Source organism: Taudactylus pleione, unplaced genomic scaffold (assembly GCF_031769625.1).
Source record: "Taudactylus pleione unplaced genomic scaffold, aTauple2 ptg000216l, whole genome shotgun sequence".
Classification (NCBI taxonomy): Eukaryota; Metazoa; Chordata; class Amphibia; order Anura; family Myobatrachidae; genus Taudactylus; species Taudactylus pleione.
The window spans coordinates 1,804,049-1,828,309 of record NW_028284618.1 but is presented as its reverse complement, the minus strand read 5'-3'; the positions used below and the strand labels follow the sequence as shown (position 1 = coordinate 1,828,309).

The 24,261-nt window shown below is 44.4% G+C and overlaps 1 protein-coding gene across 1 annotated transcript in view; it reads left to right on the top strand.

The window, feature by feature from the left end:
* MALRD1 (MAM and LDL receptor class A domain containing 1) overlaps positions 1 to 24,261 on the top strand; it is a 612,799-nt gene that overhangs the window by 319,858 nt on the left and 268,680 nt on the right. Inside the window, exons 25-27 of the mRNA XM_088478591.1 lie at positions 5,581 to 5,875; positions 8,966 to 9,211; positions 11,129 to 11,286. Coding sequence (XP_088334717.1) covers positions 5,581 to 5,875; positions 8,966 to 9,211; positions 11,129 to 11,286 — 699 coding nt within the window. The remainder of the gene's footprint in view (positions 1 to 5,580; positions 5,876 to 8,965; positions 9,212 to 11,128; positions 11,287 to 24,261) is intronic.

The window sequence follows — 24,261 nt, the reverse complement described above, 5'->3', positions numbered from 1 at the left end:
CAATAAAAAAAGAAGAATTTTTTATTTTTTGTGGAGCACTTTGAGGGTTACACCACCTTTTAACAGGCAGACGCACGCTTGGCGCTGCTGCTTTGAGGATGCACATACAGTGCACACAATTCACAAACAGAAGAAAATGTTTTTTTTTGTTGGAGTGCACTTTGGGGGCTTACACCACCCTTTAAGAGATGAACCAGCTGGCCCTTTACTTATTGGACACAGGCGCACGCTTGGCGCTGCTCCTTTTTTGATGCACGTGCAGCCACAGTGCACACAATTCACAAACACCAAAAATAATTTTTTATTTTGTTTGGAGTGCACTTTGGGGGTTACACCACCCTTTAACAGGCAGACGCACGCTTGTCGCTGCTGCTTTGAGGATGCAGGTGCGGCTACAGCCCACACAATTCACAAAGACAGAAAAAATAAGAAGACATTTTTATTTTTTGTGGAGTGCACTTTGGAGGTTACACCACCCTTTAACAGACAGACGCACGCTTGTCGCTGCTGCTTTGAGGATGCAGGTGCGGCTACTGCGCATACATTTCACACACAAACACAGAAAAAAAGATTATTTTATTTTTGTTGGAGCGCACTTTGGGGGTTACACCACCCTTTAACAGACAGACGCACGCTTGGCGCTGGTGCTTTGAGGATGCACGTACAGTGCACACAATTCACAAACACAGAAGAAAATGTTTTTTTTGTTGGAGTGCACTTTGGGGGCTTACACCACCCTTTAAGAGATGAGCCAGCCGGCCCTTTACTTATGGGACACAGGCACATGATTGGCGCTGCTCCTTAGTTGATGCACGTGCAGCCACAGTGCAACAATTCACAAACACATAGAATATTTTTTAATTTTTTTTTGGAGTGCACTTTGGGGGTTACAGCACCCTTTAACAGACAAGCCACCCGGCCCTTGATTTATGACACAGGCGAACGCTTGCCGCTACTTTGTTGATGCACGTGCGGCTACTGCGCACACAGGGCCTAATTCAGACCTGCTCGCGAGTGCTGAGCGCTCTCAAGTGGGTCGATGTTGGCCCAGTGCGCATGCGCACGACGGAGGCGGCTCAGTCGTGCGCATGCACAAGACCCAGATAGCGACGGGCAAGCCGTCACTATGGGTCTCGCTACAAAGGGGGCGTGCTGTCGATGGTGAGTGACAGCACGCCCCCTTTGGTGGGCGTGGCGGGGGTGTGGCTGGCCAGACGGAGGCGTTCCCATGGGAACGCCTACCGTCTGGGGCCAGCCCCACTGACATCACAAGTGATGTCAGTGGGAGTGCTCTCGGCTCTGATAGAGCCGAAAACACTCCAGGGCTTGCGGCAACGAGACCCTACCACAAGGGTCTCATCGCAAGCCCGTTGGTCATGATGGTCTTGACCATAGCGACCATCTTCCTGGCCACTTGCTATAGTTGTGGGTGGTCACCCACAGCTATACAAGCAGCCTGGAGGCCGCTCTAAAAATTCAGAAGGACGGCCCTGATTCAGAGCGATCGCTTTGTCAGAGCGTCCGGCTCTAAATCAGGGCCACAATTCACAAACACAGAAAATAAAATTATTTTTTTTGGAGTGTACTTTGGGGGAGCACCCATGATGCACAGATCACCCCCTGGACAACACTACAGCACCCCTCTAGGACTACACTGCACAACACAGTCCAGCCAGCCCCTATGACAGCAGCACAACACAGCCCAGCCAGCCCCTATTAACAACAGCAGCACAACACAGCCCAGTCAGCCCCTATGGACTGAGTGGACACAGCCCCTATGGACAACAGCAGCACAACACAGCCCAGCCAGCCCTAGCTCCCAGCCTCCCTCTTCACTGTAGACAGCCGGAGTGAGAAATGGCGCCGACGCGGGGACCTTTTGTAGAATCCAAAACCCGCGAGATCCGGAAGGCGGGATGATGACGTTTTGCCTCGATTTCAGTTCCGAGTCAGGCGGGAAAAGTCGAGCCTGACTCGGATACGACTCGGATCGGGGGGGCTCGGGGGTGTTCAGATTTCTGAAATCCGAACCCGCTCATCCCTACTAAATATACAATCCTTCATTAATCAACCAGTTACAAAAACACAAATAATAATTCAGGGTGGAAATGCAACTTGCAGGCATCGGCAAGATCCTGGTGAGTCTGCCCGATTTTTTAAAACAGCAGGCTATTTCTCCCACGTGTGTTATTAGAAAACAGAAATGTCTATGAAACCATGTTACAGCAAAATCACAATACAAATAATCTATATTTACAATCAATCTATGGTTAACTATATTGTACCACCATGCATCATGCTCTTTATAACAAAATAGTAGCATACTGTATAAAACGGATGAGCTAAACACACACTATCACAAACTTTTAACTACACAGCATTACTGCTCTAAGACATACAGGGCCTGATTCAGAGCTGAGCTCGCTCTGAATCAGGGCCCTCCTACCTTTTTTTGGAGCGTCCTCATGGACGCTCGCATAGCTGTGGGTTACCACCCACAGACCATCGGGCTTGCGACGGAGACCCTGCGGTCAGGGCCGGACCAAGACAAGTTTTTTAGGTAAGCAAAAAAAAAATGTAAGCGCCCCAAGGGGTACCAATGCACGGGCCGAATGCTCACACCCTGAAAAAAAATAAAGGATTATGGTCTAGTTGGAAACATAATACACCCCCACCCCACATAATAATACACCCAAAACCTCTCAGATAAAATTAATAACCCCCATCCCACATGATACATCCCCACCAACATAATACACAGTACACCCCTCAAGTAACATTAATAAACCACCACCCAACATAACACACCCTCACCCCACATAATACACAGCACACCCCTGAAATAACAATATACCACCACACCACATAATAAAAACCCCACTCCTCAGATCACATTAATATACCCCCACTCCACACCTCTCAAATAATATTAATAACCCCCATCCCACATGATACAGCACACCCCTCAAACAACATTAAGAAACCACCACCACACATAAAAATACACACCACACATCGCAAATGGCGATAATATACCAGGGCCACATCACATAATACACCCCCACCCCTCAGATCAGATCACATTAATATACACACCACCCAACATAATACACAGCTCATCCCTCAAGTAACATTATTTACCCCCCACCCCACATAATATACAGCACACCCCTCAAATATCATTAATAAACCCTCACCCAACATAACACACCACCTCAGTGACAGTGCACACATACGGTCAGTCAGTGACAGGGCACACATACCTTTATATAGAGGCCCTGCACTGAGACAGGCTGCAGGACACGGCACCCCGCCCATCCACGATTAGCAGCAGCAGCAACCAGCAGGTCGTCCCCTGAAGACAGCACGCAGGACAGCCCTGGATGGAGGTACAGTTGGCCGCGGTGGTGTGGTGGCGCTTGTGTGACGTCACACGCCGCGACCTCACACAGTGCAGAGGAGGAGTTCTGAACGGTGCAGAGAGGGCTTGTGAAGCCTTCTACTGTGCCTTCATTTCTTACTGTACTATGCGCACACAGGATCCGGAGACACTGGCGGCGGAGCTCTCTACTCCAGTGTCTGTGGCCGCGCCGCGTTCCCGGCGGCTATTCACGGCGCCCTCTGCCGGCTGGCGCTCTACGCACCTGCGTAGTCTGCGTAATGGGCGGGCCGGCCCTGCCTGCAGGTAGGGTCTCGCTGCCGCAAGCCCTGGAGTGATTTTGGCTCTATCAGAGCCAAAATTACTCCCACTGACATCACTAGTGATGTCAGTGGAGCCGGCTTGAGACGGTAGGCGTTCCCATGGGAACGCCTCCATCTGGCAGGCACGCCCACCAAAGGGGACGTGCTGTCAATCAACATCGACAGCACGCCCCCTTTGGTGCGAGACCCGGAGCGATGGTGAGCCCGTCGCTCGCCGGGTCTCACGCATGCGCACGATGGAGCTCCCTCCGTCGTGCGCATGCGCAGTGGGGAACATCGACCCGCTTGCGAGCGTCCTGCCGCTCGCGAGCGGGTCTGAATGACCCACAGAGTTCAGAGGTAATGATAACTGTTAATCCCAACTCCACTAAACATATGGTCAGTCCTGAACACATGAAACAATCTGTTCACTATACATTGTCCCATATCATACTCAGCCTTGTGTTGAACTATAACCCGTTGTGTAATCTAAATGGAGGGAGTTAAAAATGTATGCTTGCATCTGTAGTTTGCAGGCGTGTAACAGCTAGGGATGGCCATTTACATTCAACCATCGATAGTTAGCAATCATCTATGGTTAACCGTCAATGGCCAATAGTTTCGCCACCGATGGCAGAGAGCCAATGGTTCTCTGCCATCAATGGATGAGTGGGAGCCGATAGTATTTTTTCTTGATGGGACAGAGCTTAGCCCAACCCCTGCAGCCGCTAAGCCTCACCTCCATTTTTTGATTGGCCCGGGCACGCCATGCCCCCAGCAGCGGTGGCCACCGAGGGGTGCAAATTATCGGTGGTTCACCATTTATGGTTTTTGTGCCATCGATGGCAATCACCAATGGACCCATCAATGGCAACCAAAAAGAGTCAGCCAAAATGGAAACAAGAGTCACACTTCCTGTGCTGGGCACAACTAAACACAGGAAATGGTCATAGTGCAGTATGTGCCTGAATCCAGTCTTCAGTCTATGTAAATAGGAGAGTCACTAGTATGCTAATGAATGTGTGACTTCTTACAGTATCTTTTGAGTAGAGTTGTCCATCAATGGTTGTACCATTGATGGTCTATGCTTTTCAACTATCATCGAAAAACCATGGAGACCTGGAAAATAATCATCGTTCTCCTGCCACCGACATGTAAAACCAACGCCATCATTGGTTGCCAACCATCGTTTGTAGATGCACACATCCTGCTTGTGCGCACAATTTCAAGATGTTTGACATGTTTCCATGTGGATATCTTGCAACAATACAAAATGGCTGATTCTTACATGTGGTTATGTGATAGCCAATTAAAATGAAGTATGAGAGAATTTCCTCTAACAATGCACATGGCTAAAGCTTGTGTAACTAAGAAACAGAAAGTCAGGACACCTACTGTATTTGACAAACATTTTAAGTACTGTATATTACTAAAGGCAATACATTTGTCCATCCACAGTAATTCTCATAATCCAACTGCACCCTGAAACTGAATTCTGGAAAAGTAGGTATCCCAAGTTAAATTCCAACAGCAAAAATCAGGATTACCTCAGAGACACACACACATACAAGGGATCACATGACCTAAAGACATAATACAACACATGGGAGCTGGCCATTTGAATCAAATCTCGATTGAATCTTGAGAACCTGGAACCATCCACAGCTCATGGCTTCCCCACATATAAAAGTTTAAAGTTTTCCTGCTAAATGTTGTATAACAGTATTATAAACCCAGCACTTATTTTGTTAATAACCAATTATATTCCCACCAGGGAGTCCATCTTCAGTTTCTGAATGAGCCTAATTTGTTTCATATATTAGTTTCCTTTATATTTTATTTTTCATGTTCCTTCACAAGCATAAAGTTCCAACCGAATGTGTGTGTTCTCTCTTTCAGCTCATTTTTTATTTCCACATGTACGGAGAGGGCATTGGGTCACTGACCATACATCAGGTCACCTTGACTGGGCTTGAAGTAGTGCTTTTAAACCTGACTGGTGACCAGGGGAACTTTTGGCAGAGAAAAGAGCTAGTTCTCCATGAACTGGGAGAAGAGTTTTATGTCACGTTTGAAGGGAAAGTCGGCACAGATCAAAGAGGAGATATAGCTCTGGATGACCTGGTGCTTTCCAATCAGTGTGTCTCCTCCTCTGCCCGTGTCCCTAATTCTCCCAAGCTCTGGCCTGTGAAAGGTAAGGAAAAAGTTTGTGAGCTCATTTGACAACTTTTTTCAAGTTTTTCTACAGCTATGAAAGCAGTAAGGTTCAGCAGGTGCTTTAATCTTTTTTTTATAGTTTGGTTTTTCATTCAGGGCCCGATTCACAGATTTTCGCAATGCTGATATTTATGCAGATCGAGCGATTGATATGCGATTACATTCGCACAGGGGAATCACTCACAAAGTTAGTGACAGGTAGTCAGCACTTGGGAAAGGTATTGGGGGGGGGTAGTTAGAGACATGGAGGAGTGTCAGACTGCATAAACTCTGCTTTCTGGGCATGCTCACAGCAGGATAGCCCTCTGCGTGTATGGCGACTTACTCAGAAGGCAGATGGCCGCCTGATATGCGCTCGATGCTTTCGGTTTTGTGTATGAGTGGCGGATGCTTTCAGTGGGAGTCTCTAAGCGCTGGACGGTGAGTGAGTCATATGCATATTTTTGCACCTAAACCTAACCCCCCCGTGGCTAACAGCTAACCCAGCCTGTACATACGGTCAGGATTCTGGCTGTCGGAATTCCGGCATTGGTATCTCAACTGATGTCGAGATTCCGGCGCTGGTGTTCTGGCCGCGGGTCAGGATTCTGGCACTGGGATTTCGACTGCCGGCATCCCTATCGTAGGTAAATTGACTACACCCCGGTATAAATATATAGTTCTAAAAGTACAATAGTTGCAACAGGTTGGGTATCAAATCCCGGTGGTTTAATAGCCGCCGGGTGAAATACCGACAGTGGAAGCCCGACAGAAGGAGAATCCCGACGGCACAGGTAAGTCACCTAACCCTACCCTTCTCCCCCCTCTAACCCTTCCTTGGTGGTCCTAAGCCTAAAACTCCCGGGGTGGTGCCTAACCCTAAGTCTCCCCCAGGTGTGCCTAAACCTAATCCCCCCTGCCCCGCACCCTAAACCTAACCCTCCCGGGGGGTGCCTAACCCCCACCTCTCCCCAGTGGTGCCTAACCCTAACCCCCCCTTCCCCTAGCCTAACCCTAACCCACCCCAGGGGGTGGTGCCTAACCCTAAGTCCCCCCGGGGTTGCCTGAACCTAACCCCCCCCCCCGGCTAACTGCTTAAGATGCCCGGACTTACCTTGTTCGGTCCGGCATCCATCGGCATTCAGGCGTCGGGATTAAGATAGGCGTCGGTATTTCAACGCCTATCTTAAGTCCCATGTCAGGCTTCCACAGTCGGGATATAGACCGGCAGCATTTAGTCCACCCGTCTATTGACTACATCCCGTTACAACTGCCTGAATTCTCTAAGACTTGGAAAACTGAGTTTTAGTGATGATAATCATTATTTTGTGCTTTCCTAAAGTTACTAAGCAATGCTGAATATATTCTTGAGCCACACGCCGTTGCTACCGTTTTAGCAGTTAATGCCATAGTCGCCTCTGCGACTGTATGCTAATGCTAGTAAAAGCCCTTCCCCTGGAGTATAAATGTGCTCCTGAATATACAAGGCCTGAGACGCTCACTTTGTCTGTCTTTAGTTTCTACAGTACAATCCCACTTGGTGATTCTATAAACGCAGACGTTGGATGCACATACTGATACTTGCACCTGCCCCATCCTAGGGGCAGATTCTCCATAAGAGTATGGTCTCCAATGTATGCAAATAAGGATCTGAGGGCCTGATTCAGAGAAGTACGCTGCTGTATGCTGATGTTTTTGCAGTTGAGCGATTATCGGTAAATGTCGCTGCGACTCTTTATTCACAGTGTGATTGACAGGCCGGAAGTGTTTAGTGGAGATAATGGGAAGCAAGAACGCAGGTGTGTCGCGACCGTTATTGGGGCATGTCGCTGCCTGTGCCTTCGATCCCATATGTAGAAAACATGACCCCTGGGTCTCACGTCCCACTGTCATTCTATGGGTTCATAGATTTAATAGACTTAATCAATAGGACGACGCAGCTGCAATACCTTTAGCGTACTTCTCTGAATCAGGCCCTGAGTGTGTAACCAGTTATGCAACACGCCTGTGACACCCAAAAATGAAGGACAGTACATCTCTGTGTGTCAGAATAGCTACACCCCAGTCACCGCCCAGGAACATTTCCACTACATTACTGCATCTCAATCACTACTGCAACTCTGTGTGCACACTGTGGTACGCATGTGCTGTTTAACTTTGTAGCTACTTAGATGCATGCACCATTAAAAAACATCGCCCATTTGCACACTACTGCAATGCTGACTGCAGATTCCTGATTATCGGGAATCTGCGCATGTGCAGAACGGCTCCTGCGTGATCGCACGTAGCCCCTGCTATGACATTCTCAGGGTGGTGCGGGGGCGGGGGCGGCTGGCATTCCCAGAAACAGGAGTGGCAAGGCCAGGATCTGCATCCACAGACGCAGTTTCCTGGCCTCAAGCTAGCCAGCTTTTGTGAGCTGAGGCTTACTTAAGAGGCCAGCGCTGTCCACCATAGTCGCAATGTTTATCCCAGCCTGCGACCTTGGTCGCAGTGGTGGGATCGCAAATGTAGCAGGGGATATCAGACACCTCTTGCTGCATTCGCATATTTGCAAGGACGGAATTGCAAAGCTGCTTGTGTGCAGCTTTGCAATTCCGCCCACTTCTGAATCACCCCCTTAATTAATTATTCCCTCTGTCAGTTTGATTACATCATCTGTGCACAGGCATCCTTAACACCAGGACTGTTAGGGTACCCATGATGACCGAGGTTGGGAACCTTGGTATATTGCATCATCTATTTGTGGAATTGTTTTTTGCCTCCTGGAATTTTGATACCTGTGTGCTAGCAGCATTGGAACTTGGAATTTGATACCCGAGATCAATCACATGTTGATATTGGCTATTACAAGTCTTTGAATATTCAGGCAGCTGTATCGTATTTTTTTTTTACAATTATATATTTATACCATGTGTGTGTTTTTATGTTTTATTTATAAATATATTGTAAGACCTAGTCAGAGATTTCAGTATTGTTTTATTTTGTGTAAATAGAATAGTTGGAAAACTATTAGACAGTTGAATAGCTCAAATAATGTTCTTAGAAAGACTCTCTACTGTAACTATCTAACGTTTGCTCCTCACAGGCGTTTGCCCAGCTGGCATTTGTACATGTAATAATGGGAAGTACTACAGGCCAGAGAAGCGGTGTGACTTTGTGAATGACTGCGGGGATAACACAGATGAAAATGAATGTGGCACCTCCTGCACGTTTGAACATGGCATATGCGGATGGCAGAACTCAATGGCTGACAACTTTGACTGGATCTTAGGGGGGCCCTCTTCTCAAACTCTGAGTGCTCCCATGGACCACACCATTGGAAATGCATATGGTATGATCTTCTTTTCTTTAATAATGTGTTACATAAAGTCACAGCGTGCTTTCCCGGCAATGTCATAGAACTATTATTACGGTATGCAGTCAGTTTGTCACTACCGGTATGTTGTTATGGTAAAAAGGTCAACATCATAAATGTCGACACCTGGAAAATGTCAACATGGACAGAATATCAACATACTGTATAAAATGTATGCATTGTCAAAATGTCGACATTAGGGTTAGCATTAGGGTTGGTGTTTGGCATTAGGAATGGAATCACCTTAAAACTAGAGATGTGCAGGTCGGTTCTCCAGAAATCCGAATCCACCCGAATTTCGTGAATCCAGGAAAATCCGAGTCGCGGCTCTAATCTCCTGAGGAGATCCGGGTCGTGGTTCTGATCTTTTTGCGGTTCGGAATTCGGATTTTAAATCCGAATTTCAGGTTTTGGATTGCATAAATTATATGATTTTAGCTGTTTTTAAAACTTTTTATCTATTTTTTTTTTTTTAAATCCAGATCCAAAACCAAAACACTTGAGGGTAGTTTTGCAAAACCAAATCCAGACCCAAAACCTTGAAGGAGATACAGATCCAAAACCAAAACCAAAACACGGGGGTCGACGACTTGATGCACATCCCTACTAAAAACCACATTGTCAACAGTCTGAATCTCAATATGGTCAATTCTGACATTTGGGGTAAATTTACTAAAATGCAGGTTTATAGAAGTGGAGATGTTGCCCATAGCAACCAATCAGATTCTAGCTATTATCTTCTAGAAGGTGCTAGTTACATGTTAAGTACAATCTGGTTGCTATGGGCAACATCTCCACTTCTAATAACTCTCACTTTAGTAAATTTACGCCAATGAGCATATCGGTATGTTCACAGTAGACATGATGACCATGTTGACAATCTCCTGTTGACAATATGAACGGTGAGCTAATAAACTGAGCCCGCTATACCAGGTACACAGTAGCAACACTTAGATTTTCTGTGGAAACGTCTGTGCATGGGTTACACGTGAAGATTGCCTGTATTGTGAGCGTAGCACCATTGTGCTACTTATGGTGCATGTAGCTAGCCAGACATGAGCAGATTAGGGTGTTCTGTGGTGAATGCAGAGTAGCTGGAATAATGCACCTGATGGACACGAATGTTATAAAGAGATATTGTCAAATACTGAGACGGTAGGTGAGGCATTAAAGGAAATGATAATCTCTTGGAAGGAGATGGAGACATAGGGGGAACGTACTAGCTTCCATTTACCAGAGAGAAAAAAGTCGCTGTATGTAACAGAATGCGAGTACATGCAAACTTGCCAGAATCGTGCCCCCCCCACCCCCACACACACACAACTGTGGGACCCACAACACTGCACCTGCTTCAACTATAGTAGTTATTCACTTATTCAGAGCAAGGCTGGCATGACATGATGACTCTTGAAGAACAACAAGTGCCTGCATCACTGGGCATCAAGGGCCCACTAGCACCTGTAGGCCACCTGTAAAAAAATATTAAGATAAAAACAGGACACACACACCATGGAAACAAGTATTTTATTAAATAAGTTCTCTCACACACAATCCACATTTACCCATTTATTACTCATTAATCCAATTCTATCACGGCGCTGCAATGGTGGACATTTGTGCCCCTCAGCAGCACTGCAAAAGTTGAGCCGGGCTCCTCCAACAAGCCCGGGCCGTCATTATGCCCTCCACCCCCCTTGACGGTGCCCCTGGGGGTCACAAGGGGGCGAGTCTGTCTGGAGTCAGACATACTATATTACCAATGTGCATGTCTGACTAAGGACAGACCTTGTACAATTATTATATAGGTACAGAAAATCCCCATACAGCTTGATAGTGTCTGATGTGTGTAGTTATGGTAATTGTCCTATTGTGCTGCATGTGTTCCTGATCCAGGTCACTTTCTGTATCTTGAGACGTCCTATGTTGGTCTACGAGGCGAAAAAGCTCATGTGAAAAGCTCTAAATGGAGAGAGTCGGGGAAAGATTGTAGACTCAGCTTCTGGTACTACATGTCAACAAAAGCAACTGGAAAAATACAAGTTCTTATCAAAGTAGGAGATTTGTTTTTAATACTAATGTCTCTGTCTCTTTGTCATGTAATGTATAATTCCACATTCATAACATGCCCAGACCCTGAGGGAACATTTCTTCCCATCTTCATTCATTTGCTTTATATGCTTCATGAGACCAAATCTAACAGCTGGATTCCCTGTCACTGTCATAGACAAGCAATTGAAGTGCTGGAAAATGTAGTATCTGAAAGCCCCCGTGCTGTATATTTACCAACAGCACTTAGGTTTCAAGGACTCAGCAATAATAATTATCTAGCATTTGTATAACTAAAACTACAAGATAGGTGCATTAGGGGTCTATTTACTAAGCAGTGTTAGGAGACAGAGTGAAAGTGATAAGAAAGTGATAAGGTGCCAGCCAATCAGCTCCCAACTGTCATCTCACAGGCTGTGTTTGAAAAATGACAGTTGGGAGCGGACTGACTGGCACCTTATCACTTTCTTATCACTTTTCACTCTGTCTCCAAACACTGCATAGTCACTAGACCCCATAATCTGTAATAAATACCCTTAGGCTCATTATACAAAAGAACCACACCATCAGGTTTATTTTATGTGACCTTTATCTTTCTAAAGCCAATGAAATTTATGATTACAAGTGGTGGTAAAATTAAAAGGTAACTCCACCTTCAAACAATGCCCTTGTCCAAGATGGCACATACAGTGCACTCTATGCCATGGGCAGTATTCCCACCCACACAAATGTTCAACCAGCCCCACAAACTAGGCAGCTTGGGCTTGTCTCCACTATAAATGGGAGCCCATGAGCATCATATTCCCTTGCTACGGTGGTAACCCATTTGTGGTTGGTCAGTTCATGTCTGGTATCTCTATGTTGGGAGGAGAACACACGAAAAAACAGTGTGTTGTCGACTCTCTACCAGTATTGGGTTGTCCAACCCTCTTGGGCTGGTAGTGATTAACATAGTTAGATCTTAGTATACTGGACTGGGATCCCGAGGTGTGTAGGTTTTTTGTTCATCATTTGGAATATGATATAGCAAAAACAAATATGTATTTACGTGTTTATTTATATGGCCAGTTGGGCAGCTGTCGTGATGATGGGTCTGTTTTTATGGTATGCAATCGGGAAGCCGACTGCCTAAATACCGGCAGCCGACTTCCTGGCTGTCATATCCCGGCATTTCACCCGGCTATATGTAGACGTCCAGCATTTCCCGACGCCGGTAGACCGGCGCCCGGCATCCCGATCGTAGGGATGCCGGGCGCCGCGAGCGGACAGCCGTGGGGGGGGAGGGTTAGGTTTAGGGCTCCCGGGGGGGATTTAGGATTAGGCACCCCCCCGGGAGGGTTAGGGTTAGGCTAGGGGGAGGGAGGGTTAGGGTTAGGCACCCCCGGGGGGGAGTTAGGGTTAGGCACCCCCCCGGGGGTCTTAAGTTTAGGCAGCGGGGAAGGGGGTGGTTAGGGTTAGGCACTTACAGGGGGGATTAGGGTTAGGCACTTGGGGGGGAAGTTAGGGTTAGGCACCCCTGAGGAGGGTTAGGGTTAGGGGGGTTAGGTTAGTCTATACTTACTTATCCACGATCAGGATTTCCAGCGCTGTCGGGCTTCCGCTGCTCGGAACTCTGCTCATGTCGGGCTGCCGCTGACGGGAATCGAACCGCATGCGGTCGGCGGTATTTCATACCAATTCCGTTTTTATGTTGCGGCCTGAAGCTTTAGTACCATCCACCCCATTGTTAATCTGGCCCTGGACAGTGCTTTTAATATGAGAAAACGACTTCCTTTAATTTCATTCAATTATTATTTTTTCATTCTCAAAACCCTCTTCAGCACATAATTAGTAATCCCCAATTGTACAAGGATACGTTAGTAATGTGGAACCAGGCCTTCTTCTCTTTCTTCTATCATGAACAAATGCACAATATTCATCTCCCAAAGCAGATTTACTTTCTGTTATCATGTTTGAAACTGGTGCAATTGATTGTTTTTATTATGTAGCTGAAACCGTAAGTGAAATGCATCACGGCTGAGAAAAACTAGATTTGCCATCTAGTTATTAAATTACAAAGTAATTGTGCAAGTTTCCTGAGAGGCATATGCTGAATTACCATTACTAAAAGACTTACTGCCAGATCAAGCTACTGTATTATTTCATTTATTTGTCAATAGAGAAACTACATTTTAGCGTTGTCCATGTTATGACGCTGCTCTGCCGGGATTATGAGTGATGTGGATCAATAACTGAATTGAGTAACTAAATTCTAAGTTGTCTACAAGGAACTTTTTGAAAGACACACATCTGTATTTAAACTAAGGTAGCAATTATCGATGGCCTTCAATTAATAGAGGAATCTATAAAAGCACTATAAATCCTTTGAGCACTTAAAGCCATGCTGTTCCCTGATTATAGGCTTTAAGACGCTGAGTGAACAGGCGTTTTTATTTCACAAAAGTACTATGCTTTGGTTTTTAAGTGTTTCGGTGTGAGCTTAATGGAGTTAGCTGTACAGCTTGTGAACCACAGAGCCCAGAGTGACCATGGGCCTGTTTCACTATGGATCGTTATTGCAATTGTGGCTGCAATTACGCACGCAGGTCTACTGCGAAAATATTCTAATGAACGCAAGCGTAAAGTCGTCGCACAGCCAGAATAGAGACGCTTAACACTTTGCAGTCCTGCATATACATTGGGAACATCGAGTAACATCGGCCTCTCATGCACAATTACAACAGGTCTGACCTTACTCAGAAATTTCTAACCTCGTCGCACGCAGTAAGTACTCAAGCTGCGTATGCCGTCGCAGTGGCATGCCCATACAACAGCATTCAAAACGCACACCTCCGTTTCTCCAACCACTCCCCTATCACAACCCCCAAACGCTGATGTCCCGTCCCTCGATCTGTGATGGCTTTGTGTCTGCGTAGGTGATTGAAGTGTGATAGCAATGCTAACTCACGCACGCGCGCTATGGTGCATACGCATGCACGGTACGCACCATCGGACAATCTGCGTAAGCAGTTCCAGTTGCAATCCGTAATGAATGTCAGGTGTTTTCTTGCCAATAGCAGCAAGTGACTACTGTATTTGGTGAGTGACTACTGTATTTGGTGGAACCTTGTGTTTGTCCCTCAGCAAAATGAGAAAATATCTCAATGTTTTCTTTTTACTCATTTAAAAATATTTTAAAAACGTAACATTACAGATGTCGAGATTGATAAAGAATATACAGTATTTTGGGATATTTATGAAATAATGTTCATGGGTAACTGTGAGACACAAGGTCTTGTATGTAAAGGCCCCATAGATCAGCAATCGATTTTGGCAATTCTGCGTTTTGCAGATGATTCTGTAAAAAAATCTGCAATGTATGGAGTGCACAGATCGCAGATTCGGACCAAAAAGTGATTGAATTGTGGACTCAGGTCGTCCAACATGTTGAATTTCAAAGACCAATTGGGGCTATAGATTGCTAGCTCATGGTCACAAACAGCCAATTTGCAGACCGTTACTAGAAAAAGGATGGGACTTTCAAGATTTTAAAATCTGTTTTTCCTGAAGATGCAAATCACTGAAAATTATCTGTAATGTATGGGTGCAGGTTGGAGAAACTTTAAATTGGGGTAAAAATCGCGGAATCTGTGAATCTTTTTTTGTGATTGCTGATATATGGGCCTAACACCTAACAACCAATCAGATTGTCTTTTGTTTACTACAGTTTAGAAAATGATAGCGAATGCCTGATTGGTTGTTGGGATTTATAAAACCTTTGTACAACTACCTGTCTGAACTAAATCTCCAGTGGTATTTATTTTACTGACATATTCTGACTTTAAAAGGCTCTCAATTTACTCTCCATTATTTCGAAAATGGCTTATAGATCAGAGGTGCTCAACCTGTAGAAGGACAACTAAAGGGGGTTGCCAAGATCAATTTTTAGATACCCGTTGTGCCTAAAATATACAGTAGTACACTAATCTGCAAACAGCTTCTTTTATCCAAGAACAATACTGTGGTGACACCACGCTGCAAATGGGATGTACTGTAGTCAGCATCCCGCCGCGCGATATGCTGACGGGCGAAATACCTACGACGGCATACTGAATGCAAGTATCGGGCATTATCGGGATTAGGGTTAGGGTGCGGGGTTAGGGGGAGTGGGAGGTTGGGTTTAGGCACTAGGGGGGAGGTTAGGTTTAGGCATCGGGGAGGGAGAGTTAGGTTTAGGGTGCGAGGAGGGGGAGGTAAAGTTTAGGCCCTTGGGGGAGGGGGGAATTTAGGGTTAGGTACCAGAGAAGGTGGGTTAAGGATTGGGGTAAGGACTAGTCTTACCGTCTGTCCTTACGGGTGTCAGTCACCCACAGCTATGCGAGCGGCCAGGTGGCTGCTCTAAAAAAAAGAGAAGGACGGCCCTGATTCAGAGCGAGCGCTCTGTCAGAGCGTCCGGCTCTGAATCAGGGTCTCTGTTTTAAAATTTGCAAGAAACTGAATTAAACTCAAATGTGGGTCTTGTATTCTAAAAAACTCTAAGAAATACTTTGTAGTTCTTGCTATGGAATCAATCCATCTTTACTAAAGAGCAGGAATCTACAAATAGGTTTTGAAATCTGTACTTGAAAACAATATATATATTTTTTTTACTGATTTGCACTGCAGAAAATGTGCAGGAGGATGCCCCTGAGTCCAGGTGCCTGCTGGAGATTGGGCACTTTTAGTGGCCTCCCCATCCTTGTCTCTTTTTTTGTAGTGAAGAGGACTGAGCACAGCAGGCATTGTGCCATCACCGTGATCTGACACAATGATATCTTCAATCTCCACCTCTTCACCCAGCCCCCACTAGTAAGACATACTTCGGCACTACAGGAATGATATATCCTATGAGAAGTATAGGATAATACTCACTCGTCCTTATAACTGATGGGTTACATAATGTATCACTCACTTCTAGAATGCCAGAATGCGGCAGTATATAATTACCATGTATAATCTCTTTGCTGAGAATGATGAACATACTGTACAACACTGAAAAAGATACAGTACCTTGTTTAATGAAGAAGACAATGATGATCAGTGTTGGACTTTACCTAGGGGCTGCAGTTCCCCCAGTAAAATTCGTCCCCACCCCACAGTGAGTGTTCCCTGACACCGGCCGTGGCTTCCTATTAGAAGCACTAATCACAACCAAAAGTAGGAGCCGCCATTGATGGTAATTATAGCTGTAATCCAAGAATGGATAATAAGAATAATATAATGTGGTGGGTACTAAACCCAGTTAAGGTAGCAACTGGAGCTTAATCGTACAAGTAATACTGTCCCTTATATAAGAACAGAAAAGTGCAATAGAGAAGGGAATCGTCCCTTAGACACTAAGCACTGTTCAATGTTAAATATAGGGGTAGAAGTGAAGGGCAGTACTCTACATATATTGCATGGTGCTGTGCAGTACTGTGTAGTATTTGGTAGGTCCCTCATAGCCAGCAGACTTGCCAGTTCTGGATACTGACAAGGCTCTTTAAACACTTATGAAGGCCTTGACGAATGTCCAGTGACTCTCCTCAGTGAATTACAATATATATGGAGTATAACAATAGAGACAGCAGTAACCTGGAACAAAGAAACAATCAAGTAGTAGACAACTGGAACAACTATGTGTTCTCCATGGACCTCTGGGTCACAGCTGGACTCTCGTTGTCCCTCTTGGCTGGACTTGGACTCCATCTGTTGCTCATGACCTGCACTACCTCTCTTTCTCTGGACTGGACCTGGACTTCTTCTCTTTCACTAGCAGCTTGTACAGTATCCCTGGCAGCTTACTCTCTCATAGTGACAGATTGTCCTCTGGAATTGGCCATTCTCTCTGCTACTGTATTCTGGCAGCTAGCTCTAGTAATCTGGCAAATGTTCCTGATACTGTAGATTAGAAGATATTTGAGCTACAGTACACTGCTATGCAACTTGCTCAGTCCCTATATGCTATGAATTCCAACAGAAATATTTAGAAAGATCCTGCACAGGAAAAGAATTAGTAACATATATGTAAAGACCAACTTAGTGCATAATTGACATGTCATCCTTATAGATAGGTTAGGGGTGCTCCCAGGAATTAAGCATAACTACTCCTTAGCAGATGCTAAGTAAAACCAGTAATCCCTTTGTTGGGGCACTCATTAGACAAGACAATATTTTAGTGAATTACAGAAAGAATGTTATAAGGATTAAAACAATTTTTTATTATGAACCTCTTGTTAAAATAATGGGGTAATCAGACTGAAAATGAGCTGTGAGTCTGCCCTAATTATATAGATGATAAATAGTTATATTCAGATGTAACAATAATAAAGAAATATAATAATAAATAGGTAAAAAATAAATAACAGCATACTGTGAACCAATCCACGGTCACAAGTATCCGTGTGTCTGTGGTAGAGTAGTACAGCATTAAGATGCCTAATATCCCCTCTGCTTTCTGGTGTCATTCAAGGAGAGGACACTGGATGAGAGAGGGACTGGTGGCCCTGCTGATAGAAAAGTAGGGAGAGATGCAGACAGGGGCAGAGACTCAAATTCGCTGCGGGAGGGCTGTAGTACGTTCTCCCATAGTCTGCGCTCTCTTCGTGTGGAGTACTTTTCCTCTGGATAGCTGTAGTTTCAACTTTGTTTTTTGCTTCTGCAGCTCCTCAGGGTATGGCACTGATCACGGCAAACATATCTCCTCTGCTGTAACCGGCACTTCTACTTCTCCTACACCAGCTTTGTAGCCACAATCCCTTCAGTTATTGGGCTTTAATGACTTTTCCTGTATCTTCGTTCCTCAGGCATGCTGGGAATTAGTTTGTGGCATCTGACGCAGCATTGGATAGACCCCTAGAGCTGCTCCTCCACTCTCATTCTACAGAATGGAGCCAGCTCCATCACACAGCTTATCTCTGGGTCAGAGTGCTACTTTTTTGCCCTGCTTTTGCTAAACTTTATAAACTCATGCCACCATCTTCAACTAACATAATTTTGCTACATGAGATATTTCCTGATACATTAAATAAAACATACTTGCTGGCTTATTGTATTCTAATCATGCAATGGTTCAGCACTACAGACTATCAACAAGTATAGATCAAGCATCTCTATAAATGACAAGACTCTAGTCTGTTACTAAAATGCCCTTTTATGCAGTATTTACTAGCACTGATTTGGCTCTATACTAATTGCACCAATGGAGCTGTACATTTCTGTTTTTCTTGCCTTTTTATCAGAATTCATTGATATTGTCCATGTAATCTTGTTCAAATACATAGATTTATTATAGTGATGCTCAAGAGAAAAATACATACAGGAGCTTTGCTAGGTGAAATGTTGAATAAATGTGTAGCCTCTAATGGAACAATATCTTTTGGCCAGATAATAACAGAGATGTACGACTAATGGATGGCTTAACATTAATGTTTGTTTTTTACATTCCTGGCATTTTTGTTGTTGGGATTTTGGCTGGTTTAGCAGTGAATTCTTGGCACAGACAGCAAGTTTACTAAAGTTTACGAAATAATTTATGTAAAAAGAAAGTGACTTCCAATACAAATAGATTTCATTTGAGGGATCTTAGCATTTATGGTCCACAATTAGCTGATGACAGTTTTATACTTGCAAGTCCCACTTGGTGGAATAATTTTTTTGAAGGAACACCGTACCATATGTGTAGCCTTCTTGTAGACATGGTCAGTATGAGAATATGAGTAATATTATTAACCCTTATGGATACCCTCATGGTTCTAGACCCTTAATAGAGGCCAGCTCATTCAGTTGGGTGTTTATCCTGAATACCAGAAGGAGCTGAGGATGGAGAAAATATTGCATCTGGGAAAAGAATAGGGAAGGAGAAGAGAGAATGGATCCGGAGTGGCCATTTGGCAGGACATAGTACATTTGTTGGCATGGGGGAGAAGATGGGGTTAGGAAGACAATATATACCATATCATAGATGCTGGGTGGGGGCTTTACACTTAATGGAACATACCATTCCTTTAATACATAATTACACTGAATATATGTACTATGGCTCACCTAGGGTTCAATGCTAAGTAGAGTAGGGACATGGTAGGCACCAATAGAAGAAAAGAGCTGTCAGAATGTGACGTGCTCTGGTCATTCTCTGCTGCATTTAAGACTTCTATGTCATCTATTGCACACATGACTTCTGATATAGAGTAGCAAGGTGAGGGGGTGTATGTATCCCTGTATTGCAACAGGAGCTGAAACATCCTCATCCAGTCCTGATCATTTAATACTGTTATATTACCACTTCGCTAACCATGGGCAGTACTGAGGAACTACATCACTAAACCAACCTTACAGTGCCACTACAGGGAGGTAACATTATATGACTGGCTGCTAATCTGCATGATTTAAAAAATATTTTTTACATTCTGGATATCTATGTAGTGTGCTAGTGGGAGCACATCTTTATAAGGACTTGTATTAGTATACTTACGTAACAGGTTCATGCTGTGGATCTTTACACATTATTGTTATGTAACCAATTTATGGTACTGCATGTTACTATTTTATGCCTCTTATTGTGCCTTTTTTCATTTAAAGTAAAACTGTTTATTCATACTCTTTTGAGCCTCACATTATATTTTGCATACTCTAAATGTACTGAGGCATTTACCTAGCGCAGTGTAATCCCTTTTCTCTAATGTTTTGTCATTATTGAAGTTGGGAACTTTCTACATTTGCTGCTGTTTTTTTATGCCGGTCATTTATTAATGTGTAATAGCACCAGGTGCTAGTAGTGATTTCACCACCTGCTGTATTTCTATTGTATATTCCTGACCAAGGCACTATCTGATTGGAGTTTGTATGTTCTCTCTGTGTTTGCCTGGGTCTCCTCCTGGTGCTCCAGTTTCCTCCCACACTCTGAAAGTATACTGTTAGGTTATTTGGCTGCTGACAAATAAAATAACCCTAGTGTGTATGTGTGTGTACATGTGATAGGGAATATAGGGCCTCATTTGCTAACGAGTTTTATCACCAAAATGAGTGATATATGTCACTGTGTATGATAAATGGTGCTCCAGCCAATCAGCTCCCAACTGTCAACTGTTAGAAAAATGACAGTTGGGAGCTGATTGGCTGGAGCACCATTTATCATACACAGTGAAATTTATCACTCGTTTTGGTGATAAAACTCATTAGTAAATGGAGGCTATAGACTGTAAGCTCCACTGAGCCATGGACATATGTGAACGGCTGAAATATTCTCAGTAAAGCGCTGTGTAATATGTGTGCGCTATATAAATAACTGCCAATAAATATATCTATGAAGACAGGGAAGTAACAAATGTCTCCACAGCTTTATACTTTGCCTATACTCAAATTGTGCTCTGAATACACTGTGGCATCAGCTGGCACAACTATACCAGGTGTAGAAATAGTGACGTTAGTTGGTAGAAGAAGAAAACAGAATTTCAGGGTACTGATGCTGCTCTAACTTGCTTCTGCCAGTCTGCTGACAAAGGCCCGATCTCTATGCCTATGTTTTAATGAACAAATATGAAAAGTGTAAAACCAACCCTACTAAGTAAGGATACTGCCTTTGAACCTCTATATACCCCTGCCTGTACCTTCTAATATCCTTCCTATAAACCTCTAAGGATGACGCTAATTTGCGTACGCAGTCATCCAGTAAATAAAGACTCCAGACTTAGAACATGTGGTTCCAAAGCACAAAGTATTATTCGAGTAAAGTACAGCAGTTACACGCTATGATCCTCGTATAATCTTAGCGCAAAGAGATTATACAGACCCAAGTACAATTATACATACGCAGCGCTCTTTGGTCCAGATGTTAGGCATCAGCAAGAAACCCCTCGTCAATCAGCATTCAGCACAAAGACTAGGAACCCAGGGTCAGCACACATATTTATACCCCCCCAGAAATAAACAACCTAAAAGAGAGGGCATATGTTACAAGGCATTTAACAGGTTGATTCAAATAGACACAACCCAGCCTCTAACAACTGGGGGTCTCTGGTTTCCTGACTCATGCAATCATCCTAACAGTTGTTCATATTATGTACATTTTGTTGCTTGAAGTCTCTGTGGTCCATAAGTTGAGAATGCATGATGCGATCTCCACCCCGATGGTACCGGAATACTGTTGAAAGAGTACGCATCAGTACAATACCAATCACGGCTTACTTATCATGTATAAAACCCTAGTTACCAAATAATCTTTATTTCACAGCATTTATGCTAAATGAACAAACTTAAATCTTATACTTTAAAGCTTATTAAACCTTTTATGTGAATATGTAATGTGTAAGTATGCGGGGTGTGATATTAAGACGCTAGTTCACTTGGGGCAGATGCGTGCGCATGAAGCTAATTAACAGTGTTTTCATACAGGATCTTATGCATTCGCTAATATACAATTGTGCGTATTAATGTGTGTATGAGAAATGGTGCACTCAAATCTCACTTAAACTAAGTGAACACCTAGCAGTGTGGAATGCTGAGCATTATAGTTCCACACGCCCCCCCATCTCTCAGCAGCCCCCACCCTTCCCAGGCTCAAAAGCACAGGGCCTGATTCAGAGCTGAATGCTCTGACCAGAGCGCTCAATCTGAATCAGGGCCCTCCTACCTTTTTTTGGAGTGTCCTCATGGACGCTCGCATAGCTGTGGATGACCATCGCGACCATCGGGCTTGCGACAGAGACCCTGCGGTAGGGTCTCGCTGCCGCAAGCCCTGGAGTGATTTTGGCTCTATCAGAGCCAAAATCACTCCCACTGACATCACTAGTGATGTCAGTGGGGCTGGCTTTAGACGGTAGGCGTTCCCATGGGAACTCCTCCATCTGGCAGGCACGCCCACCGGGGCATGCTGTCAATCAACATCGACAGCACGCCCCCTTTGGTGCGAGACCCGGAGTGATGGAGAGCCCGTTGCTCGCCGGGTCTCGCGCATGCGCACGATGGAGCTCCCTCCGTCATGTGCATGCGCAGTGGTGGAACATCGACCCGCTTGCGAGGGTACTGCCGCTCACGAGCGGGTCTGAATGACCCCCACAGTCCTTTGTTCTCCCAGGTTCTTGTGTAAATGCAAATTAGCACAACTACAAGACCCAAACCTCAGATAACACTCTTTGCTTTGAAGGTATTTTATTGCAGGAAGCCTGCTAATGTAAGGTGCTACAAACAACCCTCTTGCCGTATTCGAGCAGGGCCACCTGGAGTGAGAGCAGAAGTTATGTCCAGGAAGCTTATCTACACAGGCTAGTTGTCACGTGGCCATTTGCTCTGTTTAGCTAATGCAATCCAATTTTGAAAATATATCCTTTAGGGGAATTATAATAATATATACTTTATCTAGAGCAACCAAACTACGTAAAGTCATAAAATGGGCTTTTAGTGAATCGCCGTAACTTATGGCGATGGTCACAGATGCAATCGCATGATGCTAATAGTAATATCGCCACATGTACTAAAGTGTAAATTTATCTAAAATGGCGCTTAGGCGGCCATTCGCAAAATGGCGTCTTGCGATCTCATTTCCAAGATGGCGTCTTGCAGCCAGTCGCAAGATGGTGTCGCTGCGATTCAATTTTAAACTGATCTTGTCTCAGCCAATAATCCAGCTTCGACATAAGACTAACATAACCTCATATTCAACAAATTATTTTGCTATGTATATAAGTTTTGCCCGTGCAGTTTTATCTACACACACACACACATATATATATATATATATATATATATATATATATATATATATATATTATTAGGGGTGTGCACCGGCCACTTTTCGTGTTTTGTGTTTTGGTTTTGGATCTGGATCTTTCTTTGTGTTTTGGATCTGGATTGGTTTTGCCAAAACCACCCTTCCGTGTTTTGGGTTCTGGGTTTTGTGTTTTGGATCTGTATTTTTTTGAAAAAAAGCATAAAAACAGCTAAAATCACAGAATTTGTAGGTTTTTCTGCTCCTATGCTATTATTAACCTCAATAACCTTAATTTCCACTCATTTCCAGTCTATTCTGAATACCTCACACCTCACAATAGTGTTTTTATGTCCAAAAGGTTGCACCGAGGTAGCTGGATGACTATGCTAAGCGACACGAGTGGGCGGCACAAACACGTGACCCATCTAGGCGTGAAACTGCAGTGGCAGACAGGATGGCATTGAAAAACTAGGCCCCAAACTGTACATAATGCAAAGAAAAAAAAGAGGTGCAAGATGGAATTGTCCTTGGGCCCTCCCACCCACCCTTATGTTGTATAAACAGGACATGCACACTTTAACAAACCAATCATTTCAGCGCCAGGGTCTGCCACACAACTGTGGCTGAAATGATTGGTTCGTTTGGGCCCCCACAAAACAAGCTGGCAATTAATCTGTCCCTGCACAAACTGGCTCTACGGAGGCAAGAAGTCGTCCTCATCCTCCTCATCCACAGATTCCTCACCCTCTTCAGTGTTATGTACATCCTCATCCTCACAGAGTATTAATTCGTCCCTGCTGGAACCACAGGTCCCTCTGTACGTTCTGGAGGCTGGTCTCCCTGGAAGAGTTGATCATTCATTTTATGAACATCATCTTCTCCACATTTTGTGGAAGCAACCTCCTACGCCTTTCGCTAACAAGGTTCCCGGCTGCACTAAACACTCTTTCGGAGTACACACTGGAGGGGGGGCAACTCAGGTAAAATAGAGCCAGTTTGTACAGGGACCTCCAAATTGCTTCTTTTTCCTGCCAGTACAGGTACGGACTGTCTGACATGCCTACTTGGATGCTGTCACCGATGTAATCCTTTAACAGACAGACGCACGCTTGTCGCTGCTGCTTTGAAGATTCAAGTGCGGCTACAGCCCACACAATTCACAAAGACAGAAAAAAAAAAAGAATATTTTTATTGTTTGTGGAGCACACTTTGAGGGTTACACCACCCTCTAACAGACAGACGCACGCTTGTCGCTGCTGCTTTGAGGATGCAAGTG